Consider the following 24,905-nt stretch of genomic DNA (forward strand, 5'->3'; position numbering starts at 1 on the left):
TGGAAAAGAATGCTGGTTTGTTAGGAGCATTTCTTTACCCAACACAAACCCTTAGGAGCCAAGGAGAAATCCTCCAACACTTACTTGGAGAAGGGGTGCCTTTTCCTTCACCTCCTTAATCAAGATAATTTTTTAGGTTTGTATAATCTTAAAGTTTTATGTGAAAGTTGAAAAGGCCAAAATTCCCCTGGAAAAGCTGAATGGAAAAAGTTTCCATATTGGTGCTGAAAAACACACACTGGTCTCCATACTCTGTCCCTAACCAATGTCACTACAGCTTGGTGACAAGAGAAGCTGCTGTGTCTCCCTGCTGCTGGCCTCATACCCCCTCTGCCTATGGTCTCTGGAGTGCTGCTCAGAGGATACAGCTCTGGCCCCTTATGTTCATATCCACATTGCTCCTTTGTGAAAACAGGGAATTAATGACAGGATTTGCTAAAGCCTCAGAATGAAACGGTGCAGATTAGGTGGGTTGCTGATTCTGTGCAGGAAACTTTGCCCTGAAGGTATTTCACTTATCAAATGATTAAAAAGTTGTTTAGGGAAGATGTTTCAGATGAAGGACCATGCAGAGTGGTCAGCGTGCTGCTCTCTGAGGGCAGCTTTGTAATGCAGTAGTATTTCACGCTTTTTTTTTTTTTTCCCCTTGGTGAGCTGCTGATGTGAGGGCTTTGATTGAACGTCAGTTGTAAGAGGATCTGAGAAACAAAGACTGGTTGTTTGCAGTAAAACTGCTGAAGGCCTGCTGGGAAAATTATTAATGTAGACTTTCCTGCTTAGGAAACAAAATCCACCCTCGCGCTTTTCTTTTTTTTTTTTTTCTTTAACCTTCCTCCCAATCCTAAACTGCAAAACATTAATTCTTTGCTTCATTAGTATGGAACACTAATACATGTTTGGGCACAGCACTGAAAATTGTGATAGGCATAGTGTGACCTTTAGAACCAGGGCAAGTGCTGCTGTGCAAGGGGACTCCCACCACTGTGACAGGATAAAGTGACTCGCCCTTGACCCTTCTCTCTAGACTGCAGCACAGTTGAACTACTCTCCAGACAGCCTCTTTTATTCACAAGTAGGATTATTTTTTTTTTTTTTTTTTTTTTTTTAACAAGCTGTATTTTTTTACAAGCCATATTTTGTGCTGTAGAAAGCCTACAGTGTCCGGTCACAGGTTTGCTAATCTGATTCAATGAAAATCTAACGCTACCATGAAGCAGATGGAGTAGCTACAGTAAGTGGTTTCCAGGTGCGTGCATGGAATTAAACTCTCTTGTTAATTCCCTGGTTCACCCAAGCTCGTGATAGTGGGTAAGGGTCAACCGAGTGAAAAATCCGGAGTGATATCTGTCTTTGAGACCTACTGTTGTGATTTTTATGCAGAGAAAGAAAATGCAAAGCTAGATGTAGGAATTACTAGAATTTCTGATTTCTGTCACTTTGGTTACAAGTAAGTCACTTCATGGTGTGTGTGTTCCTGTAGTGTCCTGTGGGTAGTTAGGGTCTGGTGACCGGAAGATAACGCGCTGTGCGGAAAGACAGGGAATAGCCAGTAGCGTTTAGCTTATGATGTAAGCAGACGGAAGTGACGTTGTAAACCCAAGCTATATAATGCTGTAACACGCTTCAATAAATGCCATTTGCTGTCCACCACGTTGGTGTCTGCAAGCAGATGGACGGAGCTCGCTGTTCCTGAACCAGGTCACCATGCCTACGATAGGCAACAGTCCCTAGCATGTCAAATACTGTCCTGATGAGAAGGTGGTCCTTCTTTAGAAACATCATCTTAAGGCTCTGTGGTTTTATTCTTCTGTAAAACAAACTACAAATTATACATATAGGCAAAGCTACTCAAATTCTTTTGAAACCACTAGCTGCAATAGTTTCCCTTTTTATCTCTTTTGAGACCTGTGTAGCCTGCAGCAAAAGGAAGAGAGCAGGCACTTAGTAGACTCTCCCAGTTTTTCCTCTCTTAAGGAGGAGCAGGATGGCTGTCAGTCATTGCAGCTGTGAGCATGTCAGAGGCAATGTGGGCTGACAGCACAGAGGCCAGAAGTTTTTGCCATTCTGTTTGTCAATCCTCTTCATAAACCTTTTGCCATGGGGCTCGGTCCCAGAATCCCAGGCTTGCTGGTGGGGTTGGTCTCTCCTTAGCTCAGGGTTGCTGTAAGCTTTTTTGGCTGGATACCACTAGGTGCTATCTGAAGTTTTCTGTAAACACCATTGCTGGCTGTGTGACAGGCTTGAACAGAGGTGCCCTTTTACTGCTCCTTCTCTTCAGGAAGTTCAGTCAATTAGTCTAAGGCAAAACCATAGATTGCATTTTCATTTTTTTTCATACTGAAAACATCGCCAAATCGTGACTCTTTGACCCAAGTCATTGCAGCAGAGTGTTCTCTAGTCTAAGAACAGTTTTCAAAGACAATATGCCAGGGCTTTGGAAGTGGTGGATTTATACGTAAGCTGTAGGAGTATACCTGTACACAGGTTTTTTCACAGACTTTCTGTCACTTGGGTGGCCTGATTTTTATTTTATTTTTTTTTCCCCTAATCCTTGACTTGTGACTGGTGGGTCCAGGACACTGGAATGCTGTTCTGTTTAGGAAGGCTTCAGCTACTATCCTTAGAAGAATACAATACTGACCCCTCATGATGGATTCTTTTCTTGTTTCTCAGACTTCTAATGCTGAGGAACTTAAAATCAGAGGAGGGGTGCTGTCTGATTTTGACATACAACATTTGATGTAGAGATGTGTGCTTCCAACCCCACAGCAGCAAACAGGGCTGCTGTTTTTTGCAAGTTCAGAATACAAAAGCTGTCTCTGATAGATCGGGTCTGGGGAGCAGGACCAGCTACCTTAAGGACTAAGCAAACCTGAGTTGTCTTGGGTATATCTATAGCATGTATACATTTGCAGAGGGGCTAAGAAAGTAGGAATATTAATTAGCAAAGTAAGCTTCACAGTATTATTTAGCTAACTTATTTTTTTTCCCAAAATGTTTTTGGAAGAGCAGAATGGAGCCTGTGAGCTGTTAATTTGCCAGTGGTAAAGAGCAGTCTCCAGAATCTTAACTGAAATGAATAACAAGGGAAAGAAATCTTTCTTAATTTTTAGAGTCTAATATATTTCAAATTAAAGTTGCTGAATTGGTGTCAGGTAATAGCTGTGAATAGATACATTTCTAATGCTTTTCTAGTCACAGAATAGCAATTTGAAGAACTTTTCTGTCAGCAATTGTTGTAGAGAGGAAAAACAAGTGCCTTGTGCTGGAGAATAAAAGGAATTTTCTTAAGTTCAGAAAGAATGAAGCATATTCCTTATCATCTGGGTCTCAGGCTGATCTCATCTCTTGGCTTGCAGCTCTTTCCTGGGCCACTATCCCTGTGTGTTTTACTTTCAGCTGACTTTTCTCTGTAGCTCTGTCTCCTCTGTGAAGCCCATCCCAGGATCAATACTGACAGGCTTCCCTGCACTTCCTCTTCATTCTTCTACATGACATTTTCAGAGACCTAAAATTAAAAAAACACCTACGTTTCCCAGAGTTATATCTTCTGTCTGGCTTGTTGTCTTGCTTTATTTTCTTTGAAGCATGGGAAAAGAGAATGTTGTTGACCTTCTTCTGCAAAGATTTATCCATTCCAGATAAGAAAGTCTGCTGACATTGCACTAGCAGATGGAAAGGAGCTGAATGTCTAGCAGTTTTGTTCTATTCTGAGCCGGTATCATCAGAGACTTCCCAAAATACTCCATTTAAAAATCTTTTTTCTCAAGGCCCAGCAAGTACAGAAGTGATCTCTGGGCACATGTCTCCTTTGGTGAAGTAAATGTATATCTGGGTTGTATAAGATCTCATAGCTGTTGATACTGATGTACTTTAGGTTAGCCAATGTGTTGTAGCTCTTTCTTTATCTAGAAAAAACATAAGAGGAAGCTATTTTTGACCTTCCTGAGGTTCTGCAGTAGTCTACCTGTAGTCACTCAAACAGTTACTGAGAAGACTCTAATCTTAAACCTGGGTTTTTTTCCTGCCTCTCCTGTCTACTAGAAAGCTCAAGGGCCCTGTCATCACGAGAATTTCTGTGGAAACTTGTTTTCTGTCACAGTAGTAAAAGAATTTCATGTGAACTTGAAGCTTGAGAAATGGGAAGCATCTTGGATTTTGTACTCTGCACTGAATTCCACCTATACTCTCTTACTATAGTACCTCCCTAAAACATGGGGAAGATTGAGCTGGAGAAAGAGAAAGGTTGTGGGTTTTTTCTTCCCTCCAGTGTTTTGAGATGGTGGAGAAGAGATGTTTTTTCTCCAAGATACATGCAAAGTCCAAAGACAGGGCATGTTTTCTGTCTCCAGGTTGCAGTATCTGCATGTAGGAAGAATAATCAATCAGATGCCATAGAATTTCAGGTACTCTGTTTCCTCATTATTTCACTGACTGAAAAAGCTACATGAGGTGAAGGAAGGGGAATACAATCCCCTATCCTTCTTAAACTAAATCCTTCATGTCCCTTTCTGCCCCAGGAATCTTGTTATAGGTAGCCACACAGTTTCAGGTTGATACTGGTTAATAGTAATAGCCAAGTGGTGTCACTGTAGCTCCATAGTTACACTGATCTTTTTGTGACAGTGTTGTTCTTAAGTACTGGAGGATTTTCTGGTTTACTTTAAACACAATGTAAATTAGGAACTGAAAGATGATCTCATCCCTAGATTTCTGATAGACTCATTCTTGAGCTCAAACATAGTTGGTTCTATCTCTTAACTGCTGGCCTTGGCTCTCCAGAAGATGGATTCACTGGACAATATTGACACTACTGTGATTTCTCTTATTTAACCCTTCTTTGAATTTTCAGTCTTTCCTAATGCTGTACATGGTATTGGATTAAGTATATAGATTTCATACTCTTTATTACAGAATTAGTAAATAGTCTTTGGTTTAAATAAGATGTGTGTGATGTGTACAGTCCCCTGTATTCTCATTTTCCTTTAGTATGATACTGCAGTTCATTCTTTCTATCTGCACACTTCAGCTTCTCTCCCCTTACACTTCCTTATGTCGCCTGAACCTTCATCTTTTCCTCCTCTGTCTTTCCTATCAAGGTCATAATTTCTTGTATGCTTTGCTTTCTTCTGTGTGTTTTTCTCAGTCTTTCCATCCTAAGGTACGCGGGAACATGGAGGGATTTCCTAAATCTCTTTCTGTCGTATCTTTCCTTCCATGAACTTCCATTCCTCTCTTAGGTTTCTATCACCACTTACCTCTGATGCATTTTTGCCTCGAAAGGAGCAAGATTTCAACCTTTTTCTTTCTAGGTTCCTAAAAGTCAGGACACATGTTCACTGGCATGTGTTTTCTTTGCAGTGAGACCAAACTTTGAGGAAGGTGGGGCAGCAACAACGGGGAGGAAGCATGAGTTTATCCGCTCTGAGAGCGAGAACTGGCGCATCTTCAGGGAGGAACAAAATGGGGAAGATGATGACGGAGGCTGGAGACTGGCTGGGTCACGGAGGGATGGTGAGCGCTGGCGCCCTCACAGCCCAGGTGAGAGGAGATCTGGAGAAAAATGTAGCTGTGGTTGTAGGGAAAGGGCAGTGGGTGAATCAGGACACAGGGAAAGATGAAGAAAGGGAGGTTGGCATGAAGTTTATGGCAAAAATAGGTAAGGTTCCTGAGGCTTGGGGCAATGCATACTGTTTTGGCATACAGGGGGCTCTGGGTCCCAAAAAGATTAGCACAGAATTATGTGCCTTTTGCTATCTTTTTAATGTCTTCAATGTCCTAACATATTCAGGGAATAATATTTTTTCAGGTGTTCACATATGTGTGTTGTGCTTCAGGTGTGTAGTTGCCAGATGACATGAGGCTTTTGTTCCTCTATTGCTGTGGTGCTGAGGGGAGAGGGTGTGTATCTAAGGTTGGGCAGTGAAGCTGTTGCTAAACCGTGCAGGTGGTTGGCCTCTATACTTTTTCAAATGTCTTTGCAGTGCCAAGAGGTATCCTTTGAAAATCTAAAAATACGTTGTTCTGTGCATCTTTTAGTTAGTTACATGAAGTCTTTTCTTGCTAAGTTCCAGACATCTGTTTGGTGTCACTCCTCTTCCCTGGCGTGACAAAGTCCATCTGGTTCACTTGCTTTCCAGCATTGCATTGCCCAAGTTGCAGGAGAAATGCAGAGCTTGGTATTTGAGGTTGAAACTTGTTTTTTCTTACTGCTTGGAAAAGATCCTACAAGCCAGTCATCCCTGTTGTGGGACCTTGTTTTTGGGTGTCTTTTGGCTGCACAAGGCTCTTGGGAAGGCAAGGGAGAATTGCATCTTCTCTACTATTATATTTTCATAGGGAAGCAGAGGAAGCATGGTACATTTTAGAGGCTGAGGTGGACAATTTCTTTTCTTCAATTCTAGAGAGTCACACTTCTTACAATGAGTGTCTCCCTTTTCCACATCCCAAAGGACTTTCAGTGCTTCAGTGGCTGTGATCAATCACCTCTGTTCCTAACCACAGCTAGATATTACTCTGCCCTCAAACAATTGTTGGTTTGTACTACAGTTTAGCACTGAGCCCACAACTGGATTTATTGTCAGATGTTTTCTATTCAGAGCAGGGCTGAGGGGCAAATTTTGAAGAACATAGTTTTGTTTTTTTTTTCCCCCAGTGTTTGGTCATGATTGTTCATCAGACACTGCTGCTTTGTTAGTTAGTTGAGATGACATTGGACCAGCTACAATAGTACCTCATGATGATCAGATGCAGCATGATACCCAGAGAGGAGTGTGTTAAAAATACAAGCCTGCATGCTTTAGCTTAAAAGGAAGCACGGACCTTAAAGTTCAGGAGTTCGTGTCTTGAACTTGTTTGGAAAATGTTCTGAGGAAGGTTTTGAAAATTCCTTGTACTTCCATCATAGGAAATATTACTGCTTATTTGAATGTTCACTGGAGTCGACAGCTAACAACTTCACTTTCAAGTTAGTTTTCACAGATGGGATAAAAAGTCTGTTCTAAGACCTGTGTGAATCTGCAGAGAAGTTGCTAACTTAGGGATAGTCTGAGCTTACAGCATTTGAATTCTCCTGTTAGTAGTAGCCACAGGGCCATCAAAATAGTTTTAATCACATTCTTGCTTTAAACAATGAGTTTAACTCAGTTTGGCATGGCTTAAACTGCTTCTTTGTACTTATTTTGCTGTTAGGTAATAGTACTAATCATGTGTCCTGCTAAAAATAGAGAAATGTCTTCAGAGTACTGGTGTCATTTGTTTAACTGGACCTTCCTTTCATTTGGCTATGCATCCTCCCTACCAGATTGTATGCAGCTTAGTTTTTACTTTTGGGTGAGAACAGTTTAGATGATCATAGCAGTTGTCAGGCTTGAGTTTATCTTCTTCTGTTGTTAAGCAAAGAATACTTTGATTCCCACAGATCATTGTTTTTCCAGCTTTTGAATTCCTCTTGCTCCTTCAGCTGTGTTTTTACTGCAGGATGGTTGACCTAAATTGCTCACTTTGTGCCTTTTTTAATAGGCACAAAGGATTGAGAGGACAGACTGCTTCTGCTGAAGCAGTCTTGTGTCTTGTGCCCCCAAGTACAGTTTAGCAGATTCTGTGGTCTGGTTTACTGTAGCTAAAGTTAACTCTCTTGGCATAGCTGAAGGGATCTCATGTGTCCACAGTGTTTACACTTTCTCCTCTTAAATGTCTGGGCCTCAGATGAAGTGAGGGATCTTCTGAGTAAAGTGAAGAAGCAAACTGGTCAGACTTCTTAAAATACAGAAGCCTAATGCTTTTTTTTCCCTTCTGTTGCTTAATTTAGAAGAATGTATCCTTGTCTAGTTTTGCAGCATAAAAATGTCTGGATTGCATCACTAAGCTTCTCCAGTGAAAGCTTATGTGCTTTTCTACTTTTCCTACTGGTAAGGATTAAGGTCTGATGAGCAGCCATCTTTCCTTGGTTTATGCAAAGGAGAAGTTGGTTTGCTCATTACTCTGGGTAGATGTGGTACAGCTGCTATTGCAAATGTGAAAAAGGATTGTTAGATAGGGTTAACTGTCTTTAAGAGGAGTGTGACCACAGCTTTAAATTCACCAGCTCATTCAAACGTTTGTTTTTTGGTTTTTAAAACGATGCGTTTAGCCATTAAAAAAAATAATTAATGACTGCTTACCTAAAAAGCCCCATCTTTCTCCTGATTCCTCCATTCATACAGTGGTTGGCCTTTAAATTTGCAGAGCAAATTTATCAGAGACACAAAGCTCTTCTGGTCTCTAAACTTGGCTCTGGCTCTTCTGGTTTTTTCTTACAAAGTCATCCTTAAGGAATAGGAACCACCTCTTCTTGCCTAAAATTTCTCTTTGGTATGATTTTTTAACTTTGCTTAAGCATCTTAAGATATTTTTTTTTTCCTGAAGTACATTTTAGAGTCTGCAAACTCAGTTTTTCATTGATGCTTTTTTGAAAAGCTTTTCAAATTCATCTTGGTGCATTCCATTTTCAGAATCAACTGCTGGGAATTGTAAGACTTGTTACTTTGTTGCTATTGAGCTTTGTGCTGCTTGATTATCGTAAAGCAGCTGAAATACACATTCAGCTGAATCTTGCTCTAAAATTGAGCAAAATAAAAGTCAGTTTCATAAACTATTATGTCAAAAAAGTAAAATGTGTACCATTTCTTGATCTTTGTTTCAGTGTACATTGCAACTTTCTGAATTAGAGGATATAGCTTTAAAGGTATAAGTAGCTATTAATAATTGAGACTATTGCAAGGGGTAAATACAGCTTAAAATTTACTTCTACCTTGGAATCTTGATCATATAGCTGGTGCCTAACGGTACTACAGGACTGAATTTAAATCCATGTTTGTGTTCTAACGGTTGATTAGAAAAAGCTTCAGGGAAGAATTTAAGATTTTATTTTAAAGATTGGTAGCCCTGTTCTTCACACCTGAATTGCTCACTCTATTCTAGCCAGGCTTTTAGAGTCTTTTCTTTTTATTAAGAAATAAAGAGGGTATGAGTGCTCCTCTTCACTCTTCTGGCCCACACACTTTCAGAGCTACATGGACTGGCCAAAAGAAAGGAGGTTGTGTGACTGAACATTTGAAAGCAGATGGTGTGGTAAGCAATCTTCTGAAGTTCTTAATTTGAACCTAGCAGATACCTGCAAAACCCAAACCATTTAGAATCCACCTTCAAACCTGTGTGTCTGGGTGCCATTGTAAAGTGAGAGGATGTGAACTGTGTAAAAATAATGGAAGTTTTTCTCAGTGCCTCAAGATGGCCATTTGCTGCTGCACAGCAAGTTCTTTAGACTAAATTTTGTTCTTCCATATGAAAGAAGAAAATCTGCTCAGCTGTTTGCAAGCCCCAGGATGATAAACAGGCCAGAGAGATTAATCTGTTTGTAGGATATAGGATATGGCATTGCCAGTTTCAGGACATAACTGTTTTTCCACATACTGGGAGACCTGACAGGGACATTGCTGAGGAGATGTCTGCCAGTGGTTTTAGTCAGTAATGCAGTCTGGTGGTCAGCAACCTCTCACAGTTAAACCTGTGTTAAACCAGTTAAACCTTAAGTTATGCCTTAAGAAAGCCCTCTGATTCTCTTCTTGAGAAAAGAAGGCTGAGAGGGGATCTTATGAATGTCTATAAATATCTGAGGAGTTGGTATCAAGAAGAAGGGGCCAATCTCTTTGTGGTGGACAAGGAATAATGGGTTGAAGCTAGAACACAAGAAGTTCCATCTCAACAAGAGGAGAAACTTCTTTCTTGTGAGGGTGAGGGAGCCCTGGCCCAGGCTGCTCAGAGAGGTTCTGGAGTCTACTTCTCTGGAGCCTTTCCAAACCCACCTGGATGTGTTCCTGTGTGGCCTGCCCTGGGTGACCCTGCTGTGGAAGGGAGATTGGACTCGATAGACATTCTATGAGTCTGTGATTCCAAGGGAAGTCCTGGGTTTGATTATTTCTGACGGGGGGGAGGGGAAAGAACCTTTGCTTTCTGCTGCCCTTTCAGCAGCAGACTCTTCTGTTCAGGTAGACTTTGTTGTCCTGCTTAGTTGCTGGTTGCTTCCAGAGATATTTTTGTTCTTTTAAAATGGAATAGCATTTTAACATGATGTTCATGTATGTATGACTTGCTCAAAAAGAAGCCCTTAGAAACCTGGACCTCTTCAGCTGGCACTGGGCTGGAGGCCAGGGCTCTGGGGAAAACGGTGCTCAGGGCAGGATGCAGGCAAGAGGCTGCATGAAATGGTTCTTGCTTGAACTCTCTGGAGTACTTATTCCATTCACGTGCCTTCAGTGAGCCTTTGTTCAGTGAGCCTTTATTTTTGCTTACATATTCTTTGAGAAGTTACTGGTGAAGAAGAGGTTGACACAATAGGCCTGAGGTATTAAGAACTACTTTAAAGCAGGTAGAAAAGATGGGATGAGTGCAAGCTTAGTGTGCCTTATTTCTCTCCTTAATGACATTAAAAAGGTTGAATCAGAACATTGATTTGACACTTCTGCATTCCAAAAGTATTAGTTCTAGTTATGCCTTATAAACAACTAACTTTGTAACACAAAGATGGAGTTGCGTGGTTGACATTGATACTTAGGGTATTATTAGGGTTGATGTGGAAACATTCCTCATTCATACGAAGCAAATGGAAGTTTGTGCTCTATACTGGGACATTTTTGATAGCCTTTTGATGAACAGTGAGACTGCACTGCTTGCACTAATTCTGAGACCAAAGAAAGAATTTTTTCATCAGAAAAGACCATAGCCACTACTAAAAGTCATGAAAAACTAAGGTGCTTTCTTTTTTGCTTTGCACCTTTCCAGATGGAAAGCTGTTTACAATCCTTTCACACCCAACTGTTTTCCACAGCAGCAAGTTCTTTACAGTTTAAATAATAATACTGCAGACAGTATTTTAAGCTTGGCTTAAAGAAAATGTCTTCGAAATAGATGAGAAAGAAAGGTAAAGTAAATTTTATGCTTGAACTTTTTCCCTTCTTTCTTTCTTAGCATTCTGAGTTGCCGTATTCCGGTATGAGGTATTTGAAGAGTTGTCAGTCTGTTCCTCACATACTTCCAAAGATGATGATATATGCACAAAAATGTCACTGAGGGTAGGAGGGTAAAAGCATGAGTGGCTTGTGAGACTTTTTCAGGTTGCTTGAAAGAAAATACAGAACCTTTAACATATAAAGATGCCAAAAAAAATTTAAGTTGATGGTGACTGGTAAATTCGGTCAGCATCTAGTGTCACTTGTCTTATTTTGGTGCCCCAATGTGTTTTAGATTAGGTAGGCCATCTTTCCTAGCTTTACATGATTTTTTTAATACTTACAATGCAATTTATAGTGGGACAGACAGAGGACAGTATTTGAAAGTCTTCTGCTTAAAGGTAAGATACTGATTTTCATTCCCTTGTCTGTAAGATGCCTGTTCACAGGTGGATTGTACCCTGCAGGGCCTTTGAGTGTCTGTCATGGTTGGTCATCTCTTCACCCACCCCTCACCCTTCCAAATGAGCTTCTGCCCCTGGGACTGTTTTGTAAAGTTGCTTTCCCCCTGCCTTAGACGGCCCTCGTTCCGCAGGCTGGCGAGAGCACATGGAGCGACGGCGGAGATTCGAGTTTGATTTCCGGGAGCGAGATGATGAACGGGGTTATCGACGAGTCCGGTGTGGGAGTGGGAGCATGGATGACGACAGGGACAGTCTCCCTGAGTGGTGCTTAGAAGATGCAGAAGAAGAAATGGGAACATTTGACTCATCTGGGGCATTTCTCTCTTTAAAGGTGAAAAGCTGTCTCCACACCTTGTTCGCTTCTTTGCGAAAATGGGCTGTTACGTCTGGTGGGTTATGATTCTGTATTGATTATGTTGGCTTTGTAGAAGGTGCAGAAGGAGCCAATCCCTGAGGAACAGGAGATGGACTTCCGACCTGTGGAGGAGGGTGAAGAAAGATCTGACTCTGAAGGGAGCCACAATGAAGAAGCCAAAGACCATGAAAAGAACACCAAGAAAGAGGGGGAGAAAACAGATAGAGTAGTGGCAGGTAAGAGGGACTTCTCATGCATCTATTTTATGCTGCAGTGTGGAATTTCTGTTAATTCAGTTACGTAGAATCATGCAATGTTACAGAAGCAGCAGAGGAAGCAGCCCAAACATCTTCACCAGCTGCCAGGTCAGACACCCCACCAAAATCCCAGCCTCCAGACCCACTGCAGGCAAGCGTTTTTGAAAGGAAGGAGGAGTCTGTGCCGGAAAGAACGGAAAAAACAGAAGATAAAGAGAATCGAACAGAGAGCACACCACCAGCCAAAACGTCCAACAGAGGGGAAGGTAATAAACTTCATAGATAAATCTAGTAAGTTTCCATGACTTGTCATGATTGGTCTTGGTCTCTCTTAAGAGTCAAGGACTGGATTATAGTGATGAAAAACTGAAATTCAACTCCTCTGTAAATACAAGATTTGTTGGATAACACTGTTTCAGATGCTTGCAGTACAGGGTACTTCACACCACAGTCTAGAGAAACATGAGGTAGTTTCGGATGTGCCTCGTGGTAGTAGAGCAGAGCAGTGTGGACAAATGTACAGGGAATGGACTCTGCTGAATTGTGCTGAGTTTTCTGCTGCTTGTTCCTTCAAGTTAGGTTGGATGCCAGTGTTGGTAACAGTACCAAGTGTTCAGTCATACCTACAGGAAGATGTGGAAAGACTTTTGCTTCGGTGCTAATTTTGAGCTGTCGAGTGTTTTCTGCAATAAGTTCTTAGAAGTAATTTTAATTTATGCTAAAGATAATGAATTAACTTTAACATTTTTTCTTTAGATTTGGCTTCTGTTGCTCAACCTTTGCCACAGATTTCTGCAGACACAGCTTCTCCTGCTCATCTTTCTCCTCCCGTTTCCAATTCAAATCCTGCTCTGCGACCAGTTCAAACACCTGTTACAGCTGCTCCAGGCATGGGCAACATTCCCACTGACCCAGATGATGAAGAGGGCCTCAAACACCTAGAGCAGGTAAAATTTCTCGAATTCCTTTGGTGACAATTGTCAGACTGAAGGAATGTGGAATGTGAAAAATACTTGAAGCCTATAAAACCAAAAATGCAGCTGAAACTTTGCACTCCACTCTAATGTATACTGAAAGCTGGTTTTCTTCCCTCTTGTTTTTTTTTTTTTTTTTGAAAATAATTCAAGCCTGTATAGTATTTTTCTGATTAAGGGTACTGTAGCCAGTGTTCAAGAGCTTCAGATCACTGTACTTACGACCACTGTCAAGTAACCTTGCTGTTTGCCTTTAGCATCCATAACCGTGTATGCCCAATGTGTTTAAAAAACCAAAAGGCATACTGTGTTCAGGGAAGTTTCCTGTATGCTGGGATGTGGAGCATTTTTCATACTAGTGGTCCTATACCTGTTTTATTTCTCACCAGTAATACTGGGTGGTACCTTCCTGGCAAGTTTTTTTTAAAGCTTTACTTAATCAAGTCTACCGTGCTTGTTCCCGATTCTGACAAGGTGGTGGACTGAGCTCAGCGTTTGTGGTGCAGCTACGCCAGTCCTCAGGTCACCTGTAGTTCCTAGTACACGTCTGAGCACTGGGTGGTACAAGGTGGTTGTGTTTGGTGGGCTCATTTGCAGATCTGTTAGCCCACTGCTAACCTCTTGTATTCCTTGCCTGGTTTTGGTGTCTTCTGTAGCAAGCAGAGAAAATGGTGGCATACCTACAAGACAGTGCCCTTGATGATGAAAGACTAGCAGCAAAAATTCAAGAGCACAGAGCAAAGGGTTCCTCTATGCCATTGTTCCATGAAGCCATGCAGAAGTGGTACTACAAAGATCCACAAGGAGAAATTCAGGGTAGGTCTGTGCCCTTTACACTTCCTCTTTTGTTTCACAGAACCATTAAGAGTTCTTCACAAAATGACCACCAACAGATACCAACATGCATTTTTACAAAAGCAGCACAGGGGATTTGCCACTCTACAACTGGATTTTGAAGACGAATCTTTTATCCATCACTGCCCCCATCAGCTCAGCATGCCTCACGTCCAGAGTTAAACATTATTGTGGATAAGGCTTGCTGTCACTTCATGTTTCTGTAGATTGAGGTTAGAGTAAAACCTGTTTTTCATGCCAGTGTTTGCTCAGATTTTCAGATAACTGTGGGAACAAAACAAGAATGTGACCATTCAGTAGGTTGTTGCAGAATCCTCATTTTTCTAGTCTTCAGCCTGAAGACAGTGTTCAGGGAAAGGCAACTTGCTTAGAATCTAGAGCAAAGAGAAAACAAGTTTTCACAAGGAAGTGTCCATGCATATTCTTAGTTTATGTTGTACTTGCAGCCCTTGCATGATGAGTTTGTATAATACCAGTTATTTCATGCTTGCAGTTTTTGTTTGAGACATTTCAAATCTCTTGCAATGACAGTTGGACTCATGCCTTTCATATGGATACTTGCACCTTTGCTTTCAGAAGGTACTTTCCTGCTGAAGGTCTTGGCACTGTTTTAGCAGCTGTTTACCTCCCTCCCAAAAATGCAATTAAGCAGCAACTTCCTTACTTGCTGTAGTAACTAATTAGTATTTAGTGATGCTGTTTAGCGTGAATGACTTCCTCAGCTGCCAGCTCCAGAGAGGGCTTGTAGGGGTGTTATTTGTGGGATCCATGCCAGTGTCTTGTCTGCAGGTGTTATCTTTAGGGCTTTCTTCTCACCCCTTTAAGTTTAAAGGGTATTAACTGGAAAGTGGTTTTGTTTGCCCGTTCTGCTTCAAACTATGTTAGCTGCTGCTGGATGCTTATTGCTCTGTGACAGTCAGACAGTTTTTTCACTGGAGTAAGTACTTCCTTAAGTGTGACCTCCAGAAGGTCCATATTCCCACAACTTTTCCGGGGGGGATACCTATTGTGGTTGCATATTCTCTGGGAGCAATTACTTTCTAAAAATACTTCTTATGGAGAAGGCAGGGAGTTACTGAACAGTCTGGCTTTTCAGCAGATATTTTGGAAAACTTGTATTCTTGTGGTTCTTTCTCTGACAAATAACCTCTTGTTCATACTGGCTTTGTCCATTTGGATATGTAAAATGAGTATAGGAGTCCTCCTTTGAAGGGAGTGGCTGAAATCTTAGGAAAAAGAGGAAGAGAAATGCAGCTTTATGGGAATGGAAAGAGAAGCTCACTTCCTCGTTATCTTAAAAAATGTAATCTTCCACTCAGAGGTGGATGGATCTACCTAAGTCCCAGAAGTAGAACTTCCATGAAGTGTGTAAATCGCTCTGATTTGAAGGCAAGACAGTAGGCATCTGGGGGAATGCTGGAGCCACTGTAAAGGTCTTGATAGATGCATTGACCCTCCAGCCTTGGACTGGTGTCTGTCCAGACAAGTGGATGAGACAGACAGAAGGTTTGCTGCTGGGTACTATGTTATTTTAGCAAACACATTGCTCTTTGTTTCCAGTATATTCAACTTGGCCTCACTTCCCTCTCTCTCATGTGTATTGGCTGGTGTTATTTCAGGTCCTTTCAGTAATCAGGAGATGGCAGAGTGGTTCCAGGCTGGGTACTTCACCATGTCACTGTTGGTTAAGAGAGCCTGTGATGAGACTTTCCAGCCCCTTGGGGACATCATGAAAATGTGGGGCAGGGTTCCCTTCACTCCAGGTCCAGCACCACTTCCACATCTGGTAATTATGGGACAATTGCAGTATTCAAATAGCCCTGTAACAAATGCACATTGAACTGTTCACATTTCAACTGGGTCTTGGAACTTCAGGTGTTTCAAGCACCAGAGTTGTGCTTGGAACACCTTGTGTTTTCAACACCCTGTGTTAAACTACCTTTTTAAGAGAACAGACACTGAATTTAGAAATGTTTGGTTTGCTGTGCCTGTGCCTGGTAAACTTTGTCTTGTGGTACAAGTGTGGTGTACTTCACAGTCACCATCCTACAGGCTTTGTTTGTAAATATTGAACTGTGTCTAGATGTTTTTCTGTTTTATTTGTCTTTCCAATTCAGAATGCAGCTTTTCTGTTGCTTGCATTTGAAATATGACTTATCTGTTTTAATATTTTTTTCTGAAACAGGGTGAGCTGGACCAAGAGCGGTTGACTAGACAGCAAGAGTTGGCATTGATCCAAATGCAGCACCTCCAGTATCAGCACCTTTTAATACAGTAAGACTCTCAGTTCCAGAGCTCTTCCAGTGTCTGCTCGGCATACTTAATCATCTGGATTCATGTTCTTGTCATTGTTTCTTTGGGCAGTGGAGCTGGGAGTGCTTCACCTCCAGCAGCAATAGCTTCCTCAGGCACCAGAGGCTCGATGGGCAGCAGGGTTAGGGCAGAGTGTGGCTACCTCAGTTTTTCAATGCATTGCATAGCTACTTTGGTGAGACCTGCCCTGCAGGGAGCTGTTATGGTCAAACCAAATCCCTTGTAATGCAGTTTGAATGCTTTGGAGTCAAGGGAGGGCTTCGTGTGTTTTGAACTGGAGACGGAGAAGACAGAGCTTAGGTTTGGTCTGATTGCTTAGATTTTTGAAGATCAGTGGAAGGTAACTGCTGAAGAAAGCAGGTTTTCATCCATTATTGTTGTCAGTTGTTCAGTTTTGGCTAACAACTTGTTTTGGAGAAAAGCAAGCAGTCAGCTAAGACTAGCTCTTCAAGGGGTCCTGAAAGCGTGTGCCATGATTCTGATCTTTGAATAGTGAATGTCAGCTTATGATTTGATGTGGCAAGAGCCTGCCCCTGTATATCAAAGGGAATGCCTTTACATTTTGAGGAGAGGTTGATTTCTGTAGGAGCACAGTCATCAAAGCCAGATTAATTTGAGCAATCTCTGTAATCTATACAAAAAGAGAAGTAGTGTTGCACGTCTTACAAGAGAAACAATGGACAGCAATAATCAGTTGACAAGTCAAAAAAATTTTGTACTGTTTACCAACAGTTTGTTGGGGGGCCAGTTTGTTGTAATCTTGTATTTGGATTCATTCCAGGGCCCCACTCTGGTTTCCCAGTATTTAGGCTGGATGTTACAGAGATCAGTGGGCTTAGTCCTGGAGCATGAGTCTGTCCACAGCTCCTGCAGCTTGGGTGTTATGTAAATAAGCAAATAAACAAATGTTGGTGATTCTCTGCTTCTCTTTTGAAGGCAACAATATGCACAGGTGCTGGCTCAGCAGCAAAAGGCAGCCCTCTCATCCCAGCAGCAGCAGCAGCTTGCTATCCTTTTGCAACAGTTCCAGGCCCTGAAGATGAGGTGAGTTAACCCAGACTCTGAATATTTTTCTTTCTATACCCTTAACTTGTCTATAATGATAATTACAATCTTGTCAGTGATCTGTCCTGTTCAAGCTGGCTCATATTTGTGTTAGACAATTTAAAGACTGTGTGAAAATGAAGGAGTCATCGTGTGTCGAATACTTCGTATATGTAGTAATTATCTACAGACATTCATATATGGACCTCAAAGAATATCAGTGAAAACAAGGAGTTTAAACTACGGCATCTTGTAGTTGAAATCATACTTCTTGACAGATCTGTGGTGCTGGTAGCAGAGTAGCTTTCCTAATGGAGTTCTGCAGTGCCAGAACACCTCTGCTTGTGCAGCAAAAGTAGAACTGCAGCAGGAGCCTGCTTAGCCCTTGGCTTGGCAGCAGGGATGAGGTGAACAAGAACTCTGCAAGCAAGTGGCATTGTCCCCATCATATTTTTGTTTTAAATAGAGGTGTGGAAGGAAAGGAGACTGTTACAAGTCACTGAATCTCATGTGTGTTGAGAACATTTCTCTCCCTGGAAGTGGCATGTTGACTCTTCCTGTTGCTATTACAGAATATCTGAACAGAACATGATGCCACCTGTTACAAGGTCTGTGTCAGTGCCGGACACTGGCTCAATATGGGAGCTGCAGTCAGCTTCACAGCCTACAGGTAAGATGCTTAGCACCTGTCAGATCTGTACAGAAGAGTTCACAAATTAAGAACCAGCATCTTCGAGATGATTGATCCCTTTTTGACACTAGGGGTAATTATTTCTGCATCAGTGTTTTCAGTTGGTTCAGGCTACTTTGCCTTGCAGTTGAAAATCCATTTGAGAGCTGTGAAGAATGTGGTTAATTTTTCTTATGATTATGGAAAGTCTTGATCCAAACAGATCAAGCATTGTATTCTGAAGGTGTTCTGCTCTGGTGAGAGGAGCCTGAACAGCTGATTCTTGTGTAGAACTTTGTATAAAATACAGTTTTGCTTCAGTAATGGACAAGCCTCCTTCTACAGGAAGATAACGTGGCCTTCTGCTGATTAAGACTAATGTTAGTTCATAAAATATTTGCCTAAAATTTTCCCCTTTCACTTGTGTTTTTGTTGATGTGCTTATTTTTGCTTGTCAATGTTTGTTTTCTTCACTGTCTAGTCTGGGAAGGAAGCAGTGTCTGGGATCTCCCCATTGATACTGCATCTCAGGGACCAGCTCTAGAACAACTTCAGCAGCTCGAGAAGGCCAAAGCTGCAAAGGTCAGAAACTGTTTCGTACTGTAAGAAGTTGGGATTGCTGTTCTGCAGTGTAACTGTGTTTCTTGAGCCAGTGGAAGACTGTTTATTAGCTCTTCAATCTTCAGGTCATTCAGTGTGATTTTAATTAGGTTTTCATGGGAAACACCGTAAAGAGAATATGGTTTATAGAAACCAGTTATGAAATCCTTGTGGACTGCTGTGTGGAAACGATTGCTGCTGGAGGTACTACTGACCTTTAAAGTAGTGGTTATGTGTTTGACACTTTTGATGAAAAATTTTTCACTAGCCACCTTTGTTTTCAAACGAGATCGTGATGAGCTGTTGTGCCAAACCCTGAGTAGGAGCAGGTAGTCAGTCTCTTAATTCTTGCATCTTTTCACCAGCATTGGTTTGGGGAATCATAAGAGTCCTGTTTGTCAGGGTTGTTTTGCACTTACTCCAGTATTAAATTGTTTTTCTAAGTTTGAACCTGTATGATTCTGTACATTTCCTGAAATTGATTATTGTATGATGACTGCAAAGCAGCTCACTGCTAGCTTCCAAAGTTAGAGGTTATTTTAAGGAGCTGATGTAGAAAGACTGACGAGAGAACTGGTGTTCGTCAGAGAACAGAAGTTGTCAGAAATCTTTCTAGACTACCTCAGGAATCTGATTCCAGTAGGCAACCAGCTGTGATAGGTAAAATTGGACTGAAGGGAGAGAATTTGTCAGAGGCTTCATCTGTTATGTTGTTACTATGATCTCAGCAGAGTTGCCCTAAGACATGGTGTAGGAATACGTTACCTGCATCTGAGTATAGTTTTATGTGAATTGTAGCTAGAGCAAGAGAGGAGAGAAGTGGAAATGAGGGCCAAACGAGAGGAAGAGGAGAGGAAAAGGCAGGAGGAGCTTCGGAGGCAACAAGAAGAGCTACTTAGGAGGCAGCAGGAAGATGAGAGGAAGCGACGGGAAGAAGAAGAACTGGCCCGCAGGAAGCAAGTGAGTTTCCTCAATGTAGTTAATCTCTAATTTTAATACTTTATAAAACTCACTTTAAGAATCCTGTGGGGTCTAATTAATCTTTGGTAGGTGTGTATGAAGACAGTTCTAATATTTTTCGTGTGAGTATATTAAATTGTTCTTCTTCTGTTCCTGATTTGAACTTAAGAGCCCAAATTGCAATCTGAGAAATGGGGTTTGATGGGTCACCTCAAGATAGGTTCCTGTTTGTGAGTAGAGAGGCTTTATTCCATCTGGAATATTCCCTCCTAACTTCTTAGTTTCAATATTAGACTTCTAGTTAGTTGCCTGGTTATTTTATGTTTAATCTTTATTCATCATTTATGCAGTCTAGTGCTTTGGTAAAGGTGTTTTCTGGAGTAGGGTGGAGCTTGAGCAGCTGTTTCAAATAGATGAAATGTAGAGGGCTATGGAGGAAAAAAGTGGTTAATATTTAGCTTATTTTTCCTTTTTTTTTTTAAACTTAGTACATTTTTTTCAATATATTATTATTATTTGGGCTGTCCATCAGATTGATTTTCTTGCATTGGTACATGTGAAAGGAAGGGATGTAGTTTGGACAAGCAGATTTATTTAAATGAATGCGTGATCTGTGTTGCAGTAGGAGAATGAATGTGAGGGCTGCAGTCAGACAAGAACATGACATGAAGAAATTATTGGCTTGATGTTTCTAGCATTTAGTTCTGAATCCTGTAGGGAAGGAAGTTGAATTGTTAGGTGTTTTGGGAAGGAAAGACAGTGAAAGTTTTCACTCTGCATGCAAAGCATAAGGGCTAGCATGCTTGCTGAGCCTTCTGAATAAGGAGTTATTCAATAAATGCCCTGTGAAGTAGCACATGAATAATAGGTGAAAGCAACAGTTTTGTCCGTTCGAATATTTTCTGTATGTTTAGGCAGTTGTAAAGCTTCTTTCCTGGCTTAAGGATCAGGTGTTTCTCCTCAGTCTTCGTAAGCTGTCAGTTGTAAGCTAGTCTTACACCTGAGTTTACTCATTGTTGGGGTTATGTCACTGAAGAACTATTATAGTAGACTGCAGTGTGATTTATATTCAGCTTTCCTGGTATCTTGAAGAATCAAGTCTAAAAATAAGTGGGTCCTTCCATTAATAGATCTACTTTGTGTGCAGCAAGTCCTTATGCTATACATTGGAAAAGCATCCTTTGCTTGAGTTCAAGCTTTCCTGTAGCACTAAAGCAATCACAGACTCAAAAATTTAACTTTTGAGGTATGTTGCTTTAGATTTGTCTTAATAACTAATTTTACAGCTGTTCACCTGGTAACTCAATGTGTTTAATCCATGGTGGCTTCAAATAAATAGACTTGGGTTGGTTTTTTTATTTCAGATTAATGGTTTTGCTACTGTGTTTAATTTCTGAGAAATGTCCATTAAATTCCAAAGTTTTTTTTGTCCACTGTGGATTTGTACAGTAAACATTCTGACTCCTTTTCTGTGGTCTTGTGGGAAATAATTACTTACAAGGAAGAAGCAGAATGGGATTGAAAAGCAGTAACAGCAAGTATCTTAGTTTGTTACTAATGGAATAATTGCCACAATGCTTAATTCTGGGCAGTCTGTCTTGAAAAGGTAACAAAGAGTTTAAGCACTTCTCTGGAAAGAGAAAATAATATTGTATTATGTATTTTTTAAAAAACTGGTCTAATATTTGAATCTGACTTCTATACTGGAAGGCATTGTAGAATCAGGGATGAACTGATTTATTAGCATGGATTTATACAGAGGAGATGATGCTTAACAAATTTGATTAACTTCTTTTGAGGAGATGACAGTGAGAGCTGAGAGGGGTGAAGCAGTAGACTTAATCTGCCTGGACTTCAGGAAGGCTTTTGATGTAATACTGCATAAAAGACTAGTATATAAGGTTAGTAAATATGCTGTTGATGGTGAATTCTAAATAAAAAAAATAACTAATAGAAATTCAATTCTCTAGGATGCAATGTCATGCCAAATGTTGAATCCAGTTCTGTTCATAGTTTTCATCAATTACTTGCTCTGTAGAATTGCAAACAGTAATGCTCAGATTGTGTAGCTCCTGTATTTTTTTTTTATTTCTGGTCTGTTATCTTCTGTTTTTTAATGATTGATCACTTTAAGGAACAAAGTTTGTTTAATAATTAGTAATAATTGTTTTCTCTGAATTACATCTTTTGCTGTCCCTTTGAAGTACCTGGTTCAAAGATGAGATCCACAAAACAAAGATTTATAAGCAGACAGAATTGCAGGTTGTCCTGGTTTGTTACTAACAAAGTTTTTTTTATAGTATTTTATTTACAAAACCCAAGTCTGCTGCCATGAGGCTTGATGCAAGATTTTCTGCAGTGTTCTAGATATTTTAAAAGATTTGAAATAAGCTGTCTGTACAGCAAGATATGTGTGTCTGAAAACAATTATTAGAGAAAATGCTGAAGAATATTTGGATTCTCTTGAAGCAGGAAGCCATGTGAGAGCAGCAAGAGCCAAACGAATGAGTTTGTTTCCCAAACCAAGTCAGTGGCAGCAGGCTGGAGAACTTTGAGTATTTTTAGTTACATGCCCAAACAAAAACAAGACAACCCTTGCTATAGCTTTGGGGAGTAGGAAAGAAGAATTATATCATCCATGTGTTTTCCAGCTTTTCATAATCTTGCTGATTTTTTTTCCTCTTGTTGGTACAACATTGTTCATCCTCTAGGGGTGAGAATTCTTTTTTTTTAATTGCTGTCATTCAGCAATGTCTCTCCTGGCATATCTGAGCAGCCTACAGCTTGATTAGTGGTAATTCCAGTTTTATTTCCCAAGGGAAGGTAGGGCAGAAATGCCAATGAACTTTGATTTTGCTCACCTCTCTCAGGTACTGAGAGTGCTGAGCTCCCCCCAGCCTGGCTGGCAGTGAGGCCTCCTGAGCTGAGATCCTGGTGTGTGGTCTCTTCAGTCCCACAAAACAGACTGGCACAGTCTCCAGCCTCCTCAGTGAACTTCTCAGCAAAAGAAACAAGCAGACATTTTTCAGCACTTGGGCTGGGGACACTTGGCTATTGTGACTTGACCTCACATGTCCAATGCATTCAGTTCCAGGCCCAAGTTACAACACTGTGTAGGTGTTGTGCTGTTGTGCTTGAAGCTTTTGAGAATATGACAAATCAAGAATTTGATTAATAAGCAAATTACCCACTGGCTACTGTTTTATCTCCAGCCAGTGGAAGAAAACCTTGCTTAGAAGCATTTGCATTTAGCACTAAACTACACTTAAGTGATTTACAGGAATCTGAATAACTTCTTGGCTTGCAGTCAGCAGCTCTTCAGTGCCATAGTTTACTTAGAAATAGAAGGTTCTATTGGTTCAAGGTTCAATTGGACAGTTACATTATTGACACCTGAGGTTAGACCCTGCCAGAGGTGTTCAGTGACCTGTATTGCAGTTTATCCATGCTGTATATACATGAAGGGTTATATATGACATTAAGGTTACATACATGTACACATCAGAGTTAATAAAAAGGTCTTAGCTTTCTGAATTAACTTCCTTGATTTGCCAGAGCCCAAAATTTATATCCGTTCTGCACAATTAGTCTCCCTTCAGTCCTGGGACTTGTAAGTCAAAAAACTTATAAGACTATGGTTCAAAAGGAAAATGTATCAACGAGAGCTTTAAAAATTCTTATTTAAAAAAAATAGGATCTTTAGGTCGCCTAAGTCAGAGAGCAGAGAGAAGAATAAAGGAATGAAAAGCAGAGGCACTGAACACAACACTTGACTTAGGGTAAGATAAGGCAGCAAACCCCAGGGCTGTGTTATGCGAGGGAGAGTCAGAGCTGGGGTAAAAGCTGCTCAGATGTGCTCCTGTGTAGTACAGGAAGCCAGCTGAAGGGTGGTCCTGCCCTGTGCCTCCTAAAACCAAGTGCCAGAGTGGAAAAGTTTCAGTCAGTCTTCAGAGAGGTAGGAAAGGGTGATGTTTTGGTTTTAGGTTAAGTAATTTTCATAGAATCATACAATGTCAGATTGGAAGGGACCTCAAGGATCATCTGGTCCAACCCTGGAAAGCAAAACATAATTTATTGGAAGCTATTTAAATAACATCAAGATAGCCCAAAATCAAAACCCTCAAGAGACCTTTAGCTGCTCATAATATTTGAATAGTATAGGAATAGCCCAGTGAAGGCCCTTCCATGGAGTTCCACATCTCTGAGACTTCCAAAGGTTACAGTGTCCCTAAGAGCTCTGGGCTTCTTCAGCTTAATTCTGGTGTCTGGAGACACAGTTTGGGTTTTGTACTTCTCTTGAGTATTCAGAGCTGGAAACTCATATGAGCAGGAAGAGCTTCCAGCTTAGAGCTGATAATCCAAAAAAAAAAAAAAAAAATTTAAAAAAAAAAATTGATACCCACACATTAAAATAGATACACAGGACAGAGGATACTGACACTTTGTTTTGATTCTCAACACTGTTCTTTTTAAAACCAAAGATAAATTATTTCAATGATTTAATGTGTTTCTGTTTTCATTAAAATCATTTATGTGTGAGTTGCACATTGCATCAAAGATCTTGTTAAGAATTGGGTCTGAAGTGTTACAGTTGATTTTGCTAGTGCTTAGCTTGGAACTGTGGAGCTTTTCTTGAGGCCATTTATTCTGGCCAGATCATGTTGTAGTCTGTGTTCTGATGCAGCTCATCAATAAAATGGCATTTAGAGATGGACATTGTGTTCCCAACTCCAGGAGGAAGCCCTGAGGCGACAAAGAGAGCAGGAAATTGCACTAAGGAGGCAGCGGGAGGAAGAAGAGCGGCAACAACAAGAGGAAGCACTTAGAAGATTGGAAGAGAGAAGAAGAGAAGAGGAGGAAAGGCGGCAGCGAGAGGAGTTGATTCGTAAACAGGTGAAAAATGGCAAAGGGGATCCATTATATCTATTATATTTAATTATGAAGTCTGCCAGAACAAACAAGCTTTGAAACTTGGATCCGTGTCTGAGAGATCATCGCTTTTGCTTGTAGACAGTATCAAGTGAATGACAAATAGATTGTTGTCCTGTGTCCTGATTTCAGATGAAATAATCAGCATCCAGTCTGCCCTTTGGGAAGGATATTTGTGCAGAGTGAGTGTTTTCCTTCTTGTTTGAGCCTTAAGAGTGGCTTTGTAGCACGATGTGTCCACTCCTGTCTTCAAAAGAAAAGCAGAGTACAGTACCAGAATAATAATGTTTGAATTGTCACTCTGAGTGACTGTAGAATTGTCTTTATCATCATCTGTTCAGTTTTTCCAGTCTTCCTGTTGTGTGTGTTATGCCAAGAATATACCCACTATCAAAATTTATTCTTCCTTTTCATTTCCTTAATTCTATCAGGTTTTTGGTTTTGTTTTCCTCCTTGGGATCAGCTTTAGAAATTCATACTGGGGAACTTTAGCTTC

At 40.8% G+C, this 24,905-nt stretch overlaps 1 protein-coding gene and 1 long non-coding RNA gene across 15 annotated transcripts in view; one reads left to right on the top strand and one right to left on the bottom strand.

Moving 5' to 3' along the window:
• Positions 1 to 24,905, top strand: part of GIGYF2 (GRB10 interacting GYF protein 2) — a 75,409-nt gene that overhangs the window by 41,618 nt on the left and 8,886 nt on the right. For 4 of the 14 annotated variants that reach the window (XM_071751925.1, XM_071751934.1, XM_071751926.1 and 1 more), the window contains 14 exons: positions 5,362 to 5,541; positions 11,566 to 11,783; positions 11,881 to 12,043; positions 12,130 to 12,330; positions 12,821 to 13,011; positions 13,695 to 13,854; positions 15,513 to 15,679; positions 16,079 to 16,167; positions 17,143 to 17,250; positions 17,823 to 17,920; positions 18,402 to 18,502; positions 19,319 to 19,480; positions 21,280 to 21,381; positions 24,215 to 24,373. In XM_071751925.1, the coding sequence (XP_071608026.1) occupies positions 5,362 to 5,541; positions 11,566 to 11,783; positions 11,881 to 12,043; positions 12,130 to 12,330; positions 12,821 to 13,011; positions 13,695 to 13,854; positions 15,513 to 15,679; positions 16,079 to 16,167; positions 17,143 to 17,250; positions 17,823 to 17,920; positions 18,402 to 18,502; positions 19,319 to 19,480; positions 21,280 to 21,381; positions 24,215 to 24,373 (2,099 nt within the window). The remainder of the gene's footprint in view (positions 1 to 5,361; positions 5,542 to 11,565; positions 11,784 to 11,880; positions 12,044 to 12,129; positions 12,331 to 12,820; positions 13,012 to 13,694; positions 13,855 to 15,512; positions 15,680 to 16,078; positions 16,168 to 17,142; positions 17,251 to 17,822; positions 17,921 to 18,401; positions 18,503 to 19,318; positions 19,481 to 21,279; positions 21,382 to 24,214; positions 24,374 to 24,905) is intronic. The other 10 variants (XM_071751930.1, XM_071751931.1, XM_071751929.1 and 7 more) reach the window with 9 other exon arrangements.
• Positions 1 to 24,905, bottom strand: part of LOC139799717 (uncharacterized) — a 328,047-nt gene that overhangs the window by 26,458 nt on the left and 276,684 nt on the right. The gene's annotated exons all lie outside the window — the stretch shown is intronic.

The sequence above is a fragment of the Heliangelus exortis genome, chromosome 9, assembly GCF_036169615.1.
Source record: "Heliangelus exortis chromosome 9, bHelExo1.hap1, whole genome shotgun sequence".
Taxonomy (NCBI): Eukaryota; Metazoa; Chordata; class Aves; order Apodiformes; family Trochilidae; genus Heliangelus; species Heliangelus exortis.